The sequence below is a fragment of the Zingiber officinale genome, chromosome 10B (genome assembly GCF_018446385.1).
Source record: "Zingiber officinale cultivar Zhangliang chromosome 10B, Zo_v1.1, whole genome shotgun sequence".
NCBI lineage: Eukaryota > Viridiplantae > Streptophyta > Magnoliopsida > Zingiberales > Zingiberaceae > Zingiber > Zingiber officinale.
Window position 1 is genome coordinate 90,354,286 of NC_056005.1, and position 15,993 is coordinate 90,370,278.

Sequence of the window (15,993 nt, forward strand, 5' to 3'; positions counted from 1 at the left end):
ACTATGATCTTTTCAAAGGAGCAAAACAACCTTAATCTTCTTTTGAATGGGATGATAAAAATGTTTTGTTACCAAACCTTTTATATTAGGGGTCAACATTTTATAATAAAAATTAGATAATATAAGTCAATTAAAAAGAGAAATAAACATTATAATCCATCAAAATTATGCTCGCGGTGAAGGATTTAGGAGAAAATAAAAAGAGAAATTTAAAGAGAAAATATTGTCCTCAAGATTTTTTTTTTAAAAATTATTCAATAATAGAAGATAATCTCTCAAACACAAGATTCTAAATGATGTTTTTAGGATATAAAATTTAATATTTATGGGTTTCACCTGGTAACAAATTTTGGTCTTTAAACCAGCTTCGTTTCAAAGTAATCAACGTCTCGTTATTATATCTGAGTCAAAAATTATGCTTTAAAGTTCGAGAAATCTTCGAGAGATCTTCTTGGGTCGACTCGACATCAAACTAAGACATTGGTAAATATGTCTCACCGAATGAATATTCATTTCATTCAGGCATATTGATAGCAACATTCTTGCATAAACCAATGGGTCAGTTCGTGGGGACGGTAAGTATATCTCAATAAATGAATGTTCATTTCACTATATTAGCAAAATGTTTATTACGTTCACTCAGACATCTTCACAACTAGTCTCCAGATTAAATGAAGAGAGGTAAATTATGAAGTTAATTTATAATTGATCGTCAAGTGACTAACAAATAAGAGAAATTTTTTTTCAAGAATAGAGTCTGTCAAAATTTAATCTCTATTTTATTATAGTAAATCTGACCCTCTCAAATTAATTGGGTACCCGTAGAACATGGTCATTTCAACTTAGATAAGGCACAGAGTTGATAGAATCAAGTCCTATCATGTGACCTAGCCGCTGTCAGTCATTCTCCCTCATAATGCTCTGCATATATATTGATCACACAAACATCATGCCTGCCCCATGTTAATAATCTGCCACCTAATCTGTCCCCAAAATCTGTCTTTCTCTAAACACTGTTTTGATCCGGACACATTGTATTCTAGAGGATCAAAATGCACATAGGGAAGAAGAGGGAGAAAAATCTTAAAAGACTGAAAGCAACTGAGCTCACTAGCTAGCGAGAGAGAGGACCCAAAGGCATCATCTTGTTAGAATAAAGACAGTGATAAGAAACCCTCCCATTGCACATGCCTCTGAGTCTGATGTATAAAAAACTCACCTCCTTTGCCTAAATCTCTGGCATAGCTACTGCCATGGCCCATCTGTATCTATCCATCCTGCACTCAAGAACAACACTATCAGATGATATAAAAAAATTTGAAAGCTAGCATGTTCTTTGGATCCAGATCCTTTGCTTTTTTTCTGCTATAAACAAATCATGCACACTGCTGCTCCTTCTGACTCTGATTCCTACTCTTCTTCTTCTTCCTCAATTCCCCAATCCCAACATGTTCATGGGCTTGCCTTCCAACGTACGTACCTCTCTGATTTTTCTGTTTTCCGTCGCCTCTTGCTTCCTCTCTGGTCTCTCCGTCGACGAGCAGGGCCAGGCGCTGCTGTCGTGGAAGCGGGGCCTCGGCGGCGGCTCTGCGGATGCGCTCCGGTCTTGGGATCCTTCCGATGTTAATCCATGTGGGTGGGCGGGAGTCACCTGCGACTCGGGAATGCAAGTCGTCAGCCTCGTGCTCAAGTCGGTGGATCTCGGAGGCCCGTTGCCGGCCGGCTTCCGACCGCTCCGGTCGCTCAGCCAGCTGGTTCTCTCCGGCGCCAACCTCACCGGTCCGATCCCGGCGCAGTTCGGGGAGTACAGCGGACTCGTCTCCCTCGACCTCAGCAGGAACCAGCTCTCCGGCGAGATCCCGGCCGAGGTTTGCAGGCTGAGCAGGCTCCAGTCGCTCGCCCTGGATTCGAATTGGATCCAGGGTGCCATTCCTGACGACATCGGGAACCTCTCCAGCCTCCGGTATTTGGCTCTCTATGACAACTTCTTGAGCGGGAAGATACCGGCGAGCGTCGGGGAATTGGTGAAGTTGGAGGTTTTCAGGGCCGGAGGGAACAAGAACCTCAAAGGTTCGCTGCCGCCGGAGATCGGGAACTGCAGCGACTTGGTCATGTTAGGCCTGGCCGAAACCGGCATATCGGGGAAGCTTCCGGCCACAATCGGACTGCTGAAAAAGCTTCAGACGATTGCTATCTATACCTCTTTTCTATCGGGATCGATCCCGGAAGAGATCGGCAACTGCACTGAGCTAACCAATTTGTATCTGTACCAGAATTCGCTCTCCGGTCAGATTCCTCCGCAGCTCGGCGAGCTTCCCCGCCTTCAGAGCTTGCTCCTGTGGCAGAACAACTTGGTGGGCTCAATCCCACCGGAGCTCAGCCGGTGCACGCAGTTAGTCCTCGTCGACCTGTCCGTGAACTATCTCACTGGAGATATCCCCCGGAGCTTCGGAAACTTAGTCAACCTGGAGCAGCTTCAGTTGAGTACTAATCAGCTTACCGGAGCTGTGCCAAAGGAGATCTCCGACTGTGCCGCGCTCACTGATCTCCAGTTCGACAACAACCAGCTCTCCGGCGAGATCCAAATCGACTTCGCGAAGATGGAGAACCTCACTCTGTTCTATGCTTGGCAGAACAGGTTGACGGGGAGCATCCCGGTGGGCTTAGCTCAATGTCGGAATTTGCAATCGTTGGATCTCTCTTGCAACAACTTGACAGGGTCGATTCCCCGGGAGCTATTTGGGTTGCAGAACCTCACCAGGCTGCTTCTCCTTTCCAATGAATTGACCGGATTCGTGCCGATGGAAATTGGCAAATGTACGAATCTTTTGCGGCTCCGACTGAACCGCAACCGGCTCGCCGGCGCAATTCCGCCTGAGATTGGCAAGTTGAAGAGCCTTAATTTTCTTGACGTGAGCAGCAATATGCTCGTAGGTCCTATCCCGGCGGCAATATCTGGTTGCGATTCCCTCGAGTTCCTCGACCTCCACTCCAATGCTCTCACCGGAGGCTGGCCGCAGACCCTTCCGAAGATGCTACAATTCATAGACGTCTCTGATAACCGGCTCACCGGAGAGTTGAGCCCCAGTATTGGGTTGTTGCCGGAGCTGACGAAGCTCAATGTGGGGAGGAATCAACTCTCTGGTTTAATCCCGTCGCAGCTTGGTTCGTGCAGCAAGCTACAACTTCTAGACCTCGGCGATAACTCCTTCTCCGGTGAGATCCCGGACGAGGTAGGGGAGCTTCCGGCGCTTGAGATCGCTCTTAATCTGAGTTGCAACCATCTCTCCGGCAACATTCCAAAGCAATTCTCTGCTCTCGGGAAGCTCGGCTGCCTCGACATGTCCCACAATGCGTTCTCCGGCGACCTCTCCGCGCTCGCGGAGCTCCAGAATCTCGTCACGCTGAACGTCTCCTTCAACGCTTTCTCCGGCGAGTTGCCCGACTCGGCCTTCTTCAGAAAGCTCCCGCTCTCCGACCTCGAAGGCAACCGGGGATTGTTCATCGCCGACGGCGCAACGGCAGAAGGCCGGCAGGCGAACAGAGCCTCGATCTCTGTTCTGAAACTCGCCATGTTGGTCCTCCTCAGCGTCAGCGCTCTGCTGCTGCTGCTGACGGCTGTCTACGCGCTCCTGCGCTCGCGCATGGCGCCCAACGGAGAAGCCGCCACCGACGAGTGGGAGATTACGCTCTACCAAAAGCTCGACTTCTCGGTGGACGAAGTCGTCCGGTGCCTCAACTCAGCGAACGTGATTGGGACAGGGAGCTCCGGCGTGGTCTACAAGGTCGGGATCCCCAACGGAAACTCCCTAGCCGTCAAGAAGATGTGGTCGTCGTCGGAGATCGGAGCCTTCCGCAACGAGATCGCCGCACTGAGCACGATAAGGCACCGGAACATCGTGCGCTTGCTCGGCTGGGGGGCGAACCAGAGCACCAAGCTCTTATTCTACGACTACTTGCCCAACGGAAGCCTGAGCGGGTTGCTCCACCGGAGCAGGAAGGCACCGGTGGAGTGGGAGACGAGATACGAGATCGTGCTCGGGCTGGCGCACGCAATCGCCTACCTCCACCATGACTGCGTGCCGCCCATCTTGCATGGCGACGTCAAGGCCATGAACGTGCTGTTGGGCTCGCGATTCGAGCCATATCTGGCAGACTTTGGCTTGGCCAGAGTGCTCAGTGCTGCTTCACACAAGTTGGAATTCAAGGCCTGTCCTCAGATTGCTGGTTCGTACGGATACATAGCTCCAGGTGAATCCCTGTTCTGTTTCAGTTACGAAAATTCGGATCAATTTTAGCTGCTGCTGCTTCAACTTCAACTTCGTCTTTGTTCGACAGAGTACGCTTCGACGCAACGGATAACAGAGAAAAGCGACGTGTATAGCTACGGCGTGGTGTTGCTCGAGGTTCTGACAGGAATGCATCCGCTGGAGCCGTCGCTGCCCGGAGGAATGCACTTGGTCCAATGGGTCCGCGACCACTTGAGCCGCAAGGGCGACCCGGCCGACCTGCTCGACGCCAGGCTGCTCGGCCGGCCGGACTACGAAAGGCAAGAAATGCAGCAGGCAATCGCAATATCGGTTCTGTGCATCAGCCACCGGGCCGACGACCGGCCGATGATGAAGGACGTCGTCGCAATGCTGACGGAAATCCGGCACCCGGCAACCGACGAGCCGAAGATATCTGTTGTTGTTGCTGCAGCTGCTGCTTCTCCGGCGCATAAAGTGGGCCTGCAAGACTCGTCAACTTGCTCATTTGCAATGTCAGATTACTCTAGCTGAAGAGAATATATACTTGTATCCTGCTCGATTCCAAGTACATGTTAGTATTCCATTTCCGCTAGAAAGAACATGTGAGGAGAAACAAACTGCAGTAAAATATAATTATGAAAACAACACAATAACCGAGGAGATGAGATATCTAAACTTTGGAGTATCACTTGACTAGCTAAAACTCTACGGAACGAGAATTGGCAACATCAGTGTGTCGCTCTCCAGCCAGCCTGCCATCCATGGCATTTTGCCTTTGGCCAAATGCTATAATGCAGGTCATTCATGGCTCAGGCTCAAACCTTACGATTAATGCACAGTAATGGCGATGGGAGAGTAGAAAGAGATGATAAGGATTGAGAAATTGGATTTGTATCAAGTGAATGCTGATAGAATCCAAGGCAAAAACCCAACTGGTTTCTCTGGAATACAGTGTTAAAACTTAAAAGACGTGCAAATGCAATTTTTTTTATTAAAATAATAAAAATATCAATTAATGTTTACCTATGACCAACCACAAAATGGCAGGCACTTTTACAACGTGAATTTTCCACGAGGGAAATGTTTACTGCTACTCAGTTCAGGTGCCATTGGATTAAAGCGTTCCTTCACATTGTTTGCCTTCTTACCATTCGGCAGTAACTCCTCTGCCCTGAACCAGGCAAGTTTGATCTTTAGGCAAGTTATAGGAAAAATAAATGGCGTAGACAAAAAACAAGTTACCTTAGTTTAACACTCGGCGATATCCTCGGATTGTGCTGAAATTTCTTTAGTTTGTAATTACAATCATTAGGGGACTCGATAAGGGTACAGACATTTTCTGTCTCCGAAGGTTCACAGTTCTTCTGTGACAACATTGTTGTTGTGGTATCAGTATCAAACATCTGCAATTTGATTGATTCTTCTTGTTTCACCCTGGGCTTATTCTCAGTTGTGTTTCTTTGTATTTCTGCATGTCTGAACTGAACTCCTGGTTTGAATTGCTTGTCTGCTTGCTTGGGGCTGTCATTTCTCAGATTGCTAATCTCGTGTGGATCCCAGCACCGGCTTAAATTCTCATTTGCATTGGATTTGCTTGATGGTGTTTTCTCCATGAACTGCAATTTCAATGGCGTCCTCTCACTGGGAGTTTCCGCCTTGGTCTTTCTCCTCATGAGGGGAGCGCGGTCAGCAGATATTGATCTTCTTATTTGAGGCGACTCGAACCTCAAATTTGTGGACTCACAGCTTTCGCCAGAAATGAAAAGAGGTTTTGCACCAACTTTTTTACTGGAGGATATCACAGAGGAGCAGAGGGGGTTTTGCTGTTTCACCGATGAGCAGCTTCTTGGCTGCAAAACAAAACCATCCAAAAAGAAATGCTGATATATCCATTTTTTTATTCTTTCACACAAAATGGACAGATGCTTTATGTCTTTAAATATGCTTAAATTTTTGGCTGAAATTTTGAGTTTCTTAGAGAAACAAAACATCCTTTTCCATTCGGGATAAAGCTACCTTTTGACTTATTAAGGCCTAAAATTCAATTGGTGACACAAAGAATTCTCGAGTCTACCTTAACTCTTAGATCAAGGTCTAATAAAAAAGAATGAGAACTAGCAATATAAAAAACATACCATTCAAGATTCTGATAAATGAACCTGCAGCTTATTACTAAAAAAAAGTAATAAACTTGGTCAACATTTTAAGCTCCTAGATAATAAGCAACAGCTGCAGTCTGGGATAATCAAGCTCATAGAGTTCTGTCTATTTCTTTTTTTTTTGGTCCCGCTAGATGGTTGTTTTCCTTATCATCATTTTTTTTTACAATGATTATAAACATGGCCAAATATAATATATCCATTTAAAGCACATGGTAAAGTCATTTTGGATCATTTTCAAGTTACCTCCAGTTTTTTAAATTCATGGTTTGATTGTTGACAATATTCAGGTCTTCTCTTCACGCTTAGCTCTAATGGTGATCTAATTTCTGTCTTTTGCACCTCAAAGCCAATACGGCGTGTTTGAATTTTCAACTGCTTCAGCTCAGTCTCCTTGCTCTCAAGTGCAGTTCTTAATCTCGATATCTGAGAAAAGGTGTAACACTTTGCGACTAAAAAATATATAATATTTAAATCTAAAATGATCAAGACGAAAGACAACCTCTTCTTTGAGCTCTATAACTTGGCCAGCTTCCTTGTTAACCTGAGCTGCCCCAAGCTCAATCGATGCAACACGTTCAGCAAACTTGAGTGTGCTAATGGTTTCCCCAAATGCATTAGCTTCCGGGTTTACATGAACAAACATCAAGGTTTTGGCTTGACCACCTGCATGATAATTCCCATCAAGTAATTCACTATGAGACCGTGATTCATTATACATAGATCATCATTCCCTTTGTTAGTGGTAACGGTCAATTAACAAATTTATTAACCAAAACACTATGGGACATAGAGTTGAATATATTTGTAACAAATTAAGTTTCTATTGAATTGTCTTAGGAGAATGTTATGGACCCATATGTAATTATGTAGACAGTGAGGGTGTATTTTAAATGTATATAGGCAGCAGGAGATAGGGTATCTCATTGGGAACATATCCCCATCACTCCTACAAAGATACTTATCGAACTTAGACATTAGAGACAAGCAAATTAAACAACAAATGAAAAAGTATATAAAAATAGATAAGCTTTTATACCTAATGCATCTTGTAGAACTTGAGTGAGTTTGCTATTTCTGTATGGAACGTGGGAACTTTTCTGCGCAAGTGCTGAGATAACATCTCCAAGTGCAGATAATGACCGATTTATGTATTGAGCTTCTTTTAATCTATCCCCAGTAGCTTCAGATTTGTCTACCCTCTCACTTCCAGCAAGATCAACCAGATGAAGACAGCCCTTTAGCTTCGCACCAGAAGCTAATTCCTTCCCTTGGATATGAATTGTCAAAACACTAAAACAAATAGAAATATAAAATGAGCATTCACAACTAAAATATTAATTAGAATAAAGGACTCTAGAAGATAATTCTGCAGCTTATCAGAATACGTGGGTGTTGTATCAACAACAAAGTAATTCCAGGAATGGTCCCTACCCAGCACATACAGCCCCCCTGTAGGACCAGTTATTATTATTGTTACTATTATTATTACTACTGCTGCTTCTTTTTCTTCTACAACTACTATTGCTATTACTATCCTATGAAGTAGGATGACAAAAATTAAAATCTGATGAAGCTGCTTTGAGTTTATATTTCTTCTAGGTTTAGAATGATTCTATATATTAAAGTTTACTTAACAACAGAGAAAGGTGAAAAATCCATTAACTAAAATGTATATATGTGTGAAAGGAGAAAGCTTAACAACAGAGTCAAGCTGCTAGTCAAGTTGATATATATATGTGTGAAAAATCCATTAACTAAAATGTAGATCACCACATCCAAATATGTTGTATGTTGCAATTCTAACTTAACTTTTGCTGAAAAATAGCTCACTTATTAAGCTCTGCGGCATAAAAGGTTCTTTGAACAAATTCAAGGAATAAGCATTCTGATATGTTCAGACTTATCTTCCCATTTACAATCAAATATATGGTTAATTGTTCCTTTATTTCTTTAATTAGATTGGTTGAAGACAAGAAAAGATAACGATCTCACTATTTGGTCTTTGCAGCATATTCTTTAAGTTTGAATGTGTACATGGAACTCACCAACTATTTTCATTCTTTGAGTAAACACCATAATTAGAATAACAACTGCAAAACAAAATATTCATTTAGTATATTCATTTAGTTCTTTGTTAAAATAACATACCTATGAGAGCGGCTGCTGCGATCATTGAGTGCAGTAGCACCAACTGCACGGTTTCTCTGACCAACTTTCATCAATTCAAGAACATCTTGAGTACATGTAACAGCAACTAAACTTGCATCGGGAATATTGAGGCCATTTAATTGAGAGTAGTTCCGTATATCTAATGTTCGAATAGTTCAGGATTGTTTAACTAGGATAGGAAAAAAATTTGCTTACTTACTGTCTCCAGATAACCGACAGAATCTGAGCATAAAATTTCTCTAATGAAAAGGAAACACCTAAAGGATATCTTCTGTCAGAACCATCAGCCACTAAAAGATCCCTCACTTGTTCATTGTAAATTTCAATCATTTGAACGCTCAATTGATATGAGATAATACCTTGTCTTGACTGTGATATATGGAACAAGTCATCTAATGCTCGATAGTTCACACCCATTGTACTTTCTGACTTTATATCTGGACCACTCTGAGAAGCAAAAAATGAGCAATGTGAATTATACCTTTCAAGATAAGCGTGAAGAAGAATAGTATCTATGAAGGAGTTACCTCAAGCATACCAAGGTTAAAAAGGAGTTTTTCTATCAAAATATATAATGAATGCTGACATAATTAGAAAAGAAATCTTATTTTGCAAAATACAAAATAGCTTGTCTGTATAATCAAGTAATAGAACAACAACATCCAGCCACATATAAATGGTTACTGGTTGAATATTTAGAGAACCGAAGCAAACTTGCCGACCTCAATTAGCTCTAAATTCAAAAGAAATGGGTGTGAATTCAAAATCAAAATAATTGTCTAGAAACTCATACAAGGCAAAACGTACTTAAAAACATGATGAAAATTGTCTCATGGAAAATCATACATGTTTCTTCTTATTCTGTTAATGCATATGATCTGGTCTCGAGGAACAAAAATTGGAAACGATAAACACAACCAAGCAAGAAAAAGACCAATTTAATCTTCAAATGCTAGGATGCAAAAAATCATCTAAGTAGTTCAATAAGTCCATACTATATAATTGTGCTGGCAAGAATATTTATTGGCCGTAGCATAATAATTTTGCAATTTAACCATCCAGCAGAGCATACCATTGTGTATGTCTTCCCAGATCCTGTTTGTCCGTAGGCAAAAATACAAACATTATAACCATCAAGAACAGATCTGATCAATGGCTGAGTGTCAGCGTAGATTTCCGCTGCCATAAATAAATAACCCAATTATCATTAGGCCAAATAGTTACCCATGACCTAGTCCAGCAAAAGGATATGATAAACAAACAGATAGAAGACGACTTTAAGTTTGAGCAATAAAAAAAATTAAAATATTCATTTCCATTATGTTGATTCTAGCTACAGCACTGCTTGTTTTATTTCATCCAACAAATCTATTCTAAGAATTGACGGAAGAGTATGAAGAATTCAAAAATATGCAACAATACAATCATGTCATAAATAGAGCAAGATATCCATATATGCAATTTAATTGAGATAACTGGTATGCTCTATCTTAACCCTATTCCATTGTATAATAAATTTAATTTGAAAGTTTGCATACATTGAGTGGCATTTGCTCCAAAAGCTCTGTTGAAAGAGAAAATTTTCCTTGAATCTTTTCCCTGTTTACTAGGATCCATAATTATAACATTTCCATTTTCTCCAATATGCTCAACAACTGATCTTCTATCGGAGTGTTGTAGGAATGGCCTCACTCGGCAATAGACTCTAATGTTACCTGCAATTAAGATCTATGGTTCATGGATTTGTGTATCTCTAAAGCAAAAGATGCAAAATTATCTTATGGTAGTGGCCAATTACCTTTAAGATCTTGGACTTGATTGTAAAGCATCCTATTTTCTTCGAGCAATTTTAAATATGAAGAAGTGTTTGCTTTAAGACCTTGTATATTGCATTCTAGTCATGATACAAGAGAAGGAGATCAGTGCATTGGATATATCACTTTTCAAAATCTAAATTATTATCATGATTTCTTACCGAGATTTTCAAGGTCCTCTTTCCATTTCTTGTGTTTGCATTCAACCTCATCTTTCATTTTACCAAAAGAAACTTTCAACTTCTGAAAAATGTAATATAAAATTTAGTAACTAAAGAACCATCGAAACAAATTCTAGACTATATGGACAAAAAACAAGTTAGTGCCTCATATTTTTGTAATGTTCTATGAATTCAAAATGATAGGTTTGGCCAAGATGGTCAAATTTCTTTAAGAGTAACCATCAACAAGAATCTAAAAAGTGAATAAGATTTTCAGTAAATAGGGTGAATAAGATTCACAAAATAATCCTAATTGATAAGGAATCCTATAATTATCGCACTGAGAGAAGAAACAACTTATGAGGCAATTCAAATTTAACACACTTGTATTGACAGGTTTATAATCAAATCGGTACCATATACAAATTTGTTTAAAAATTTTTAATAATAAAAAGGTTCTGCATCCAATATGTGGTTAATTTACTTTTTTAATAATTCCATTTATTCTCACTACAAAGACATAATAATTGCTTAATACATGTTATTAAAAATGATTGTAACATCTAAAAAGTATTTGTCTCCATTGTCTTCGGCTTTTAAGAAATAAAAGGAAATTACATAGATGTATACAGAAGAATTCTTAAAGCAAAATCTGTAGGTGTTGTCTACTAATTAATTTTACCTCTAGATACTTTTGTTGATCATCAAGTTTGTCCTCTTTATCTTTACTTGGTCTACCAGACTGCGAGTACAACTTAGTCGAAAGAGATGAGCTACCAATATTTTCAATGAGAAACTTTGAAACAACTTCTATCAAATGAGCTTTTGTCATGGTTCTTCTTTCACTCTTCATTTCCTTCCTCAATAGCAAGCCAAGCTAATGAATAAGTTCACAAAGACAATATACACATAAGAAAAAAAATATAGGGTAGAGCAAGGTAATTATACTCCTATTATTCAATAAGTTGTGACAGAATCAGAATTGTGTACTGAAGATATGCCATCTTCAATATACTACCTTATTTTTATGTGATATGAGATGAATATAAAACTCTTTGACAGCTTGGTCAAGCACCAAATCAATGAACTACAAAAATTTAAACCAAGTCATTAGTCCAAAGAGTTTAAGTTGCAAGAGAGTAAAGGCAATAAATTGTAGCACAATTAATTTTTCAATTGACCAAACATTAGAAGTAAAACTGATCATTGGTATAGAGAAACACGATTTATATAATATCTATAGAAAATAGAAAAAAGATAAAATTGTTGAAATTTCTTGGTGTTACTATGCAAACAAGATACTAGTTATAGTTATTATATAATTATCAGTAACATGTTGTAGCCAACAACAAGCATAGCGCACAACTGTTGATAAACTTTCAAAATAGAAGAAACTGAGTAGAGAATTATACATAATTAATAACAACAATAACTAAGCACTATCCCACTAGGTAGGGTCGGTTAATACATACTTAATCGCAAAAATTAAATATACATTTCCACATTCGTACATGCTATTTCCATTATATTGCACATGCTTAAGAATAAACAACTTAGAGCACATTTCACGATTGCTTTAGTATTTAATTTAATTTGGAGTTGTAACTTAACATTTTAAAATTACTATAATGTATTTATTGGATAATGTGGAGTTTCAATTTAACCATAAATTGAATTTGAGATTTCAATTTTGTTCTCACTAGGTAGGGTCGGCTAATACATACTTAATCTCAAAAATTAAATATACATTCCCACATACATACATGTTATTTCCATTATATTGCACATGCTTAAGAATAAACAACTTAGAGCATATTTCACGATTGCTTTAGTATTTAGTTTAATTCGAAGCTGTAACTTAACATTTTAAAATTACTATAATGTATTTATTGGGTAATGTGGAGTTTCAATTTAACCATAAATTGAATTTGAGATTCAGTTTCGCCTATATATTAAAGAATTAAATTGGATTAGAACTGAGTCCAATTATTTGGATTTAGGATTTAATTAAGCGCATTTGAGTCATGTGACTGTGACATGGTTAGAATGAAGTTAATCTTGGGGTTAGATTGAGTTTATTCTTTTGTTTTAATTTAAATATGTGGTTTTAAAAAAATGTGCGTTGGGTTTAATGGAACCAAAAGGATTTTTTTTTATAAAAAAGAATATAAATTGAAATTCTATCTCTCAATTGCTATAGATCAAGAGAAGAAGCAAGTCCTCCACCGTAGAGACCAAGCACAAGGATAGAGATGGGGATCGAACCTATTTGGAGGTGAAGGTTTCAAGTTAAAGGGGGCATGAGAGGGAAACTTGAGAGAAGGATAGTCATCTCCAGCTTTCTATGACACTCTATAGTTTAGTTTTGTATGGAAAATTGTGGTCAAATGAGGACAAACTAATAGTTTATCATGTTAGGGAACTAATTGTGTGTGTGTGCGCGCATACACACACCATTTCAATGGGTGACCTTGAAGACTTTAATAAGTTTGAGTGAGAACAAGAGACCCTTAAGTAAGGAACTGGTGAAAGAAATAGAACAACCTTGAACCATGGTACCAACAATGTCCATTTTGGTCTTATCGAAACAATATTTACTTCTTTCTTTAACAAATAATTTATTAATAGCAATCAATCAAGAACAGTTATCAGTTTTGTAAAGGCAGTAGTGGATTTGATAATTATGGATGACCATAGAAATAATGTAGGCTTGTCAAATAGAAAGATATATTACCTTACCTACTTTTTCCTTCACAGGAAACTCTTCTGCATCACTACTTTCTGAAAATACAGCTTTTATAAGTTGGGTTCCAAATTGGTTAAAGATGATATCAAGGGCATCAGTTGATCTGGAGTCTTCTAAAGTAGCCTCAGTGGTTGAATGTAGAAATTCTGATAATTGTTGGTTATTTTGCAAGTTATAATCATCTACTGACTCGTCAGAACTTCCACTAAGAAGTGAGGAAGGGAGTCCTCGACTCATGTTTGTGATCTTAACAGTTCCACCATACCTCCACACACCAACTCCACCAGCTAGCTTCCATTCATGATATCCTTGGAGGCAAAGAATACAATCAACGACCTTGGCTGATGATCCACCCTGCGGATAAATGCCAATAAAAAAACAATCCTGTTAGTGTTATACAGCCGGCTCACCTTTGGTTCTTTCATATCTAGTTCAGTTCCGATCAAACAGACCTTTTCTAAATCGGATGCTTCAAATGTCAGCAGCTTCATGCTCCTAACCTCGACAAGAAAGTTCCTCATATTTTCAAAATATTGAATCGCAGATTGAGCTGCTCCATCTATTGACTGGACAGTAATAACTGGATTCTCTACAACCTTCACCGACCCAAAGAATGCATTATTTACAAACTTATGAGACATTAAATGGAAATCTATGTGCAAAAAGAGACCAGAATATTCCATCACGGGAAACTGATATATCAGTGACCAATATCATCATTCTGATGGTGTTGCGAGGGAAAATAGAACCAGCGCATTTCTGGTTTTAGATAACTAATTCATGGCAACAGAAAAAGCGAGTTTGATAAAGACAAGGGTAGAGGAAAACCTTCGGCACAGCGCCTGGATTTACTAGGTTGAGGACGTTGCACAGAATCAGTCCATTGCGCAGAGACAGGCAGAATTCCTCCTCCGTCGGCTCTTTTGGCAGGGTTTCGGCTGCTCCCTGATCCATTTGCCTCAGCCATTCTGCCGCTTGGTACCTTCTTGAAGCTAATGTTGATTCAAAAAGAAAGATAAATTTGCAATTAATACAAGGTTTAAAGAAAATAGCATACACACACACACTTATTGATGCAATCTTTTGTATATATGCAAGGCTATACTATCTTCTTTTGTGATAACCCAACCAATTACTTCGGCAATAACATATAACAGTGTGAAAAAATTAAATTCAACAGATCTACTTAGATTATAATGTTACAATATCAATACAGCAAATCTAGAATCATTATCAATTTTACAAAGTAGCACAATTATTTTTCATTGGTTACTTGGGAAGAAAAGAAATGTACAATTGCAAGAAATGTACAATTGCTTGTCTGCATCCATCTCCACGCCTAGAATGTAGATTCATAGAAAGACGAAACTAAATGTTGGAGGAAAGGGCAGATCTGCACAGGTATACTTTTGTGAGAACTGACAACTACTTTTAGACGAGTGTCAATTACTTGTCATCAAAGATCGCTAACAATAGAACTGTTTCTCTGACGAATCAAAGAAGGGGGCAAAGAGTACGATGAACTGCGATCATTGAAAATCACCGAGAGAAGGAAAGGTCTAGAACTCACCAGCTTCTTCAGCTTTCCTGAGAGCGAGCTCGTCGCTGATGCTTTGATCAACTCGGAGCTCCTTCAGCGCTAGGCCTCCTCTCAATCCTAAAATCTTTCCGGAAGAAGAAGACATAGCGATCGATGCTCCCCGAATGCTCACCAATCCCCCTTACAACCAAAGCAATGGGGATCGAGAGAGAGAGAGAGAGAGAGAGAGAGAGAGAGGCCGGAGTTCTCGTGTGACGTGCGGGGGAGGCGCATTTGAAATGGCAACGGTGGGCTTGTTTAATGGGAAGGGCGATGCGATGGGTCGGTGGTTATCCGAGTTCTCATCTCCTCTCGCTCAAGAACACCAAGCAGCATTTGGAACAAATAGAAATCCAACACGCTTGCAACCACTGTCATCTTTTCTCGACCCAAGCATGTGATCCCTGATCGGTGTCGTGGGTGTAAGATTGGGAAGCAGCAGCTCCGTTTCGAAGTCAAAGCGAACGGTGGGGGCCACGCGTCGGTCCTCGGTCTTTCGAATGGGAATTAGTTGGCGATCTGGCGGGCTTGTGAGTTTGAAATGGCCGACCGTTGGCGATCGGCATCTGACGCTCAGACCATGTTATCTCTCTGTAGTTGTCGAGCAACAAGATGAATTTTATAATTGTTTTTTCTTTTTTAGATTTTCAGTGTTTGTTTGATATGATATGTGCACGTTAGAATAATTAAAATTATTACATATAGCATATTCCAAGACTAAATTACAGGGGATATTTTAATATGAATTATTAGTAAAGTCAAGCGCTAAATAAATGAACACAGTAGATATTTATATATAATTTTTTTAATAGATCTCTTGATCCATTTTTAACATGTATAAAATATTTTATTAGATGTCTTTCTTTCATTTAAGAGTCATTATATTAACGATAAAATGTCTCTATAATTTATTTATTTATATTTAATTAGAGGATGAAAATATAGAGCTGTATCTATATTCGACGGGGCCTGAAATGCATATTAAAAGATGACCCTTTTACTACAGTAAATAATGATAAAGTTCAGTTTACAAATAATATATACTGATTCGGTAGTAAAAGTGGAGTCCCATGCGGAATAGCAGTCAATGACACATGGAGATCAAAGTTAAG

The 15,993-nt window shown here is 39.5% G+C and overlaps 2 protein-coding genes across 2 annotated transcripts; one reads left to right on the forward strand and one right to left on the reverse strand.

The window, feature by feature from the left end:
- Positions 1 to 1,454: 1,454 nt before the first annotated feature.
- On the forward strand, positions 1,455 to 5,475 carry LOC122029264 (leucine-rich repeat receptor-like serine/threonine-protein kinase RGI4). The gene is made up of 2 exons (XM_042588202.1): positions 1,455 to 4,251; positions 4,339 to 5,475. Exons 1-2 carry the CDS (start codon positions 1,455 to 1,457, stop codon positions 4,779 to 4,781), a joined length of 3,240 nt encoding a protein of 1,079 aa, XP_042444136.1. The 3' UTR covers positions 4,782 to 5,475.
- Positions 5,222 to 15,143, reverse strand: LOC122028809 (kinesin-like protein KIN-14F). Its single transcript, XM_042587725.1, has 17 exons — positions 14,873 to 15,143; positions 14,131 to 14,294; positions 13,755 to 13,898; positions 13,291 to 13,656; positions 11,575 to 11,643; positions 11,239 to 11,433; positions 10,557 to 10,638; positions 10,380 to 10,475; positions 10,120 to 10,296; positions 9,654 to 9,760; positions 8,850 to 9,028; positions 8,561 to 8,725; positions 7,449 to 7,702; positions 6,912 to 7,075; positions 6,656 to 6,835; positions 5,493 to 6,100; positions 5,222 to 5,421 (listed from the first exon to the last, which is right to left on the reverse strand). The coding sequence occupies exons 1-17, from the start codon at positions 14,985 to 14,987 to the stop codon at positions 5,304 to 5,306; spliced, it is 3,183 nt and encodes a 1,060-aa protein (XP_042443659.1). The 5' UTR covers positions 14,988 to 15,143; the 3' UTR covers positions 5,222 to 5,303.
- Between the last annotated feature and the right edge of the window lie 850 nt (positions 15,144 to 15,993).

Excerpts from the sequence above, each read along its gene's own strand:
- LOC122029264 (XM_042588202.1), top strand. The coding sequence starts at position 1,455 with ATGGGCTTGCCTTCCAACGTACGTACCTCTCTGATTTTTCTGTTTTCC. Across the intron at positions 4,252-4,338 it reads GTACGGATACATAGCTCCAG|AGTACGCTTCGACGCAACGG; the intron begins GTGAATCCCTGT and ends TTTGTTCGACAG.
- LOC122028809 (XM_042587725.1), bottom strand. The coding sequence starts at position 14,987 with ATGTCTTCTTCTTCCGGAAAGATTTTAGGATTGAGAGGAGGCCTAGCG. Across the intron at positions 9,029-9,653 it reads CTGGGAAGACATACACAATG|AGTGGTCCAGATATAAAGTC; the intron begins GTATGCTCTGCT and ends TTTGCTTCTCAG. Across the intron at positions 8,726-8,849 it reads GCTGATGGTTCTGACAGAAG|ATTAGATATACGGAACTACT; the intron begins ATATCCTTTAGG and ends AACTATTCGAAC.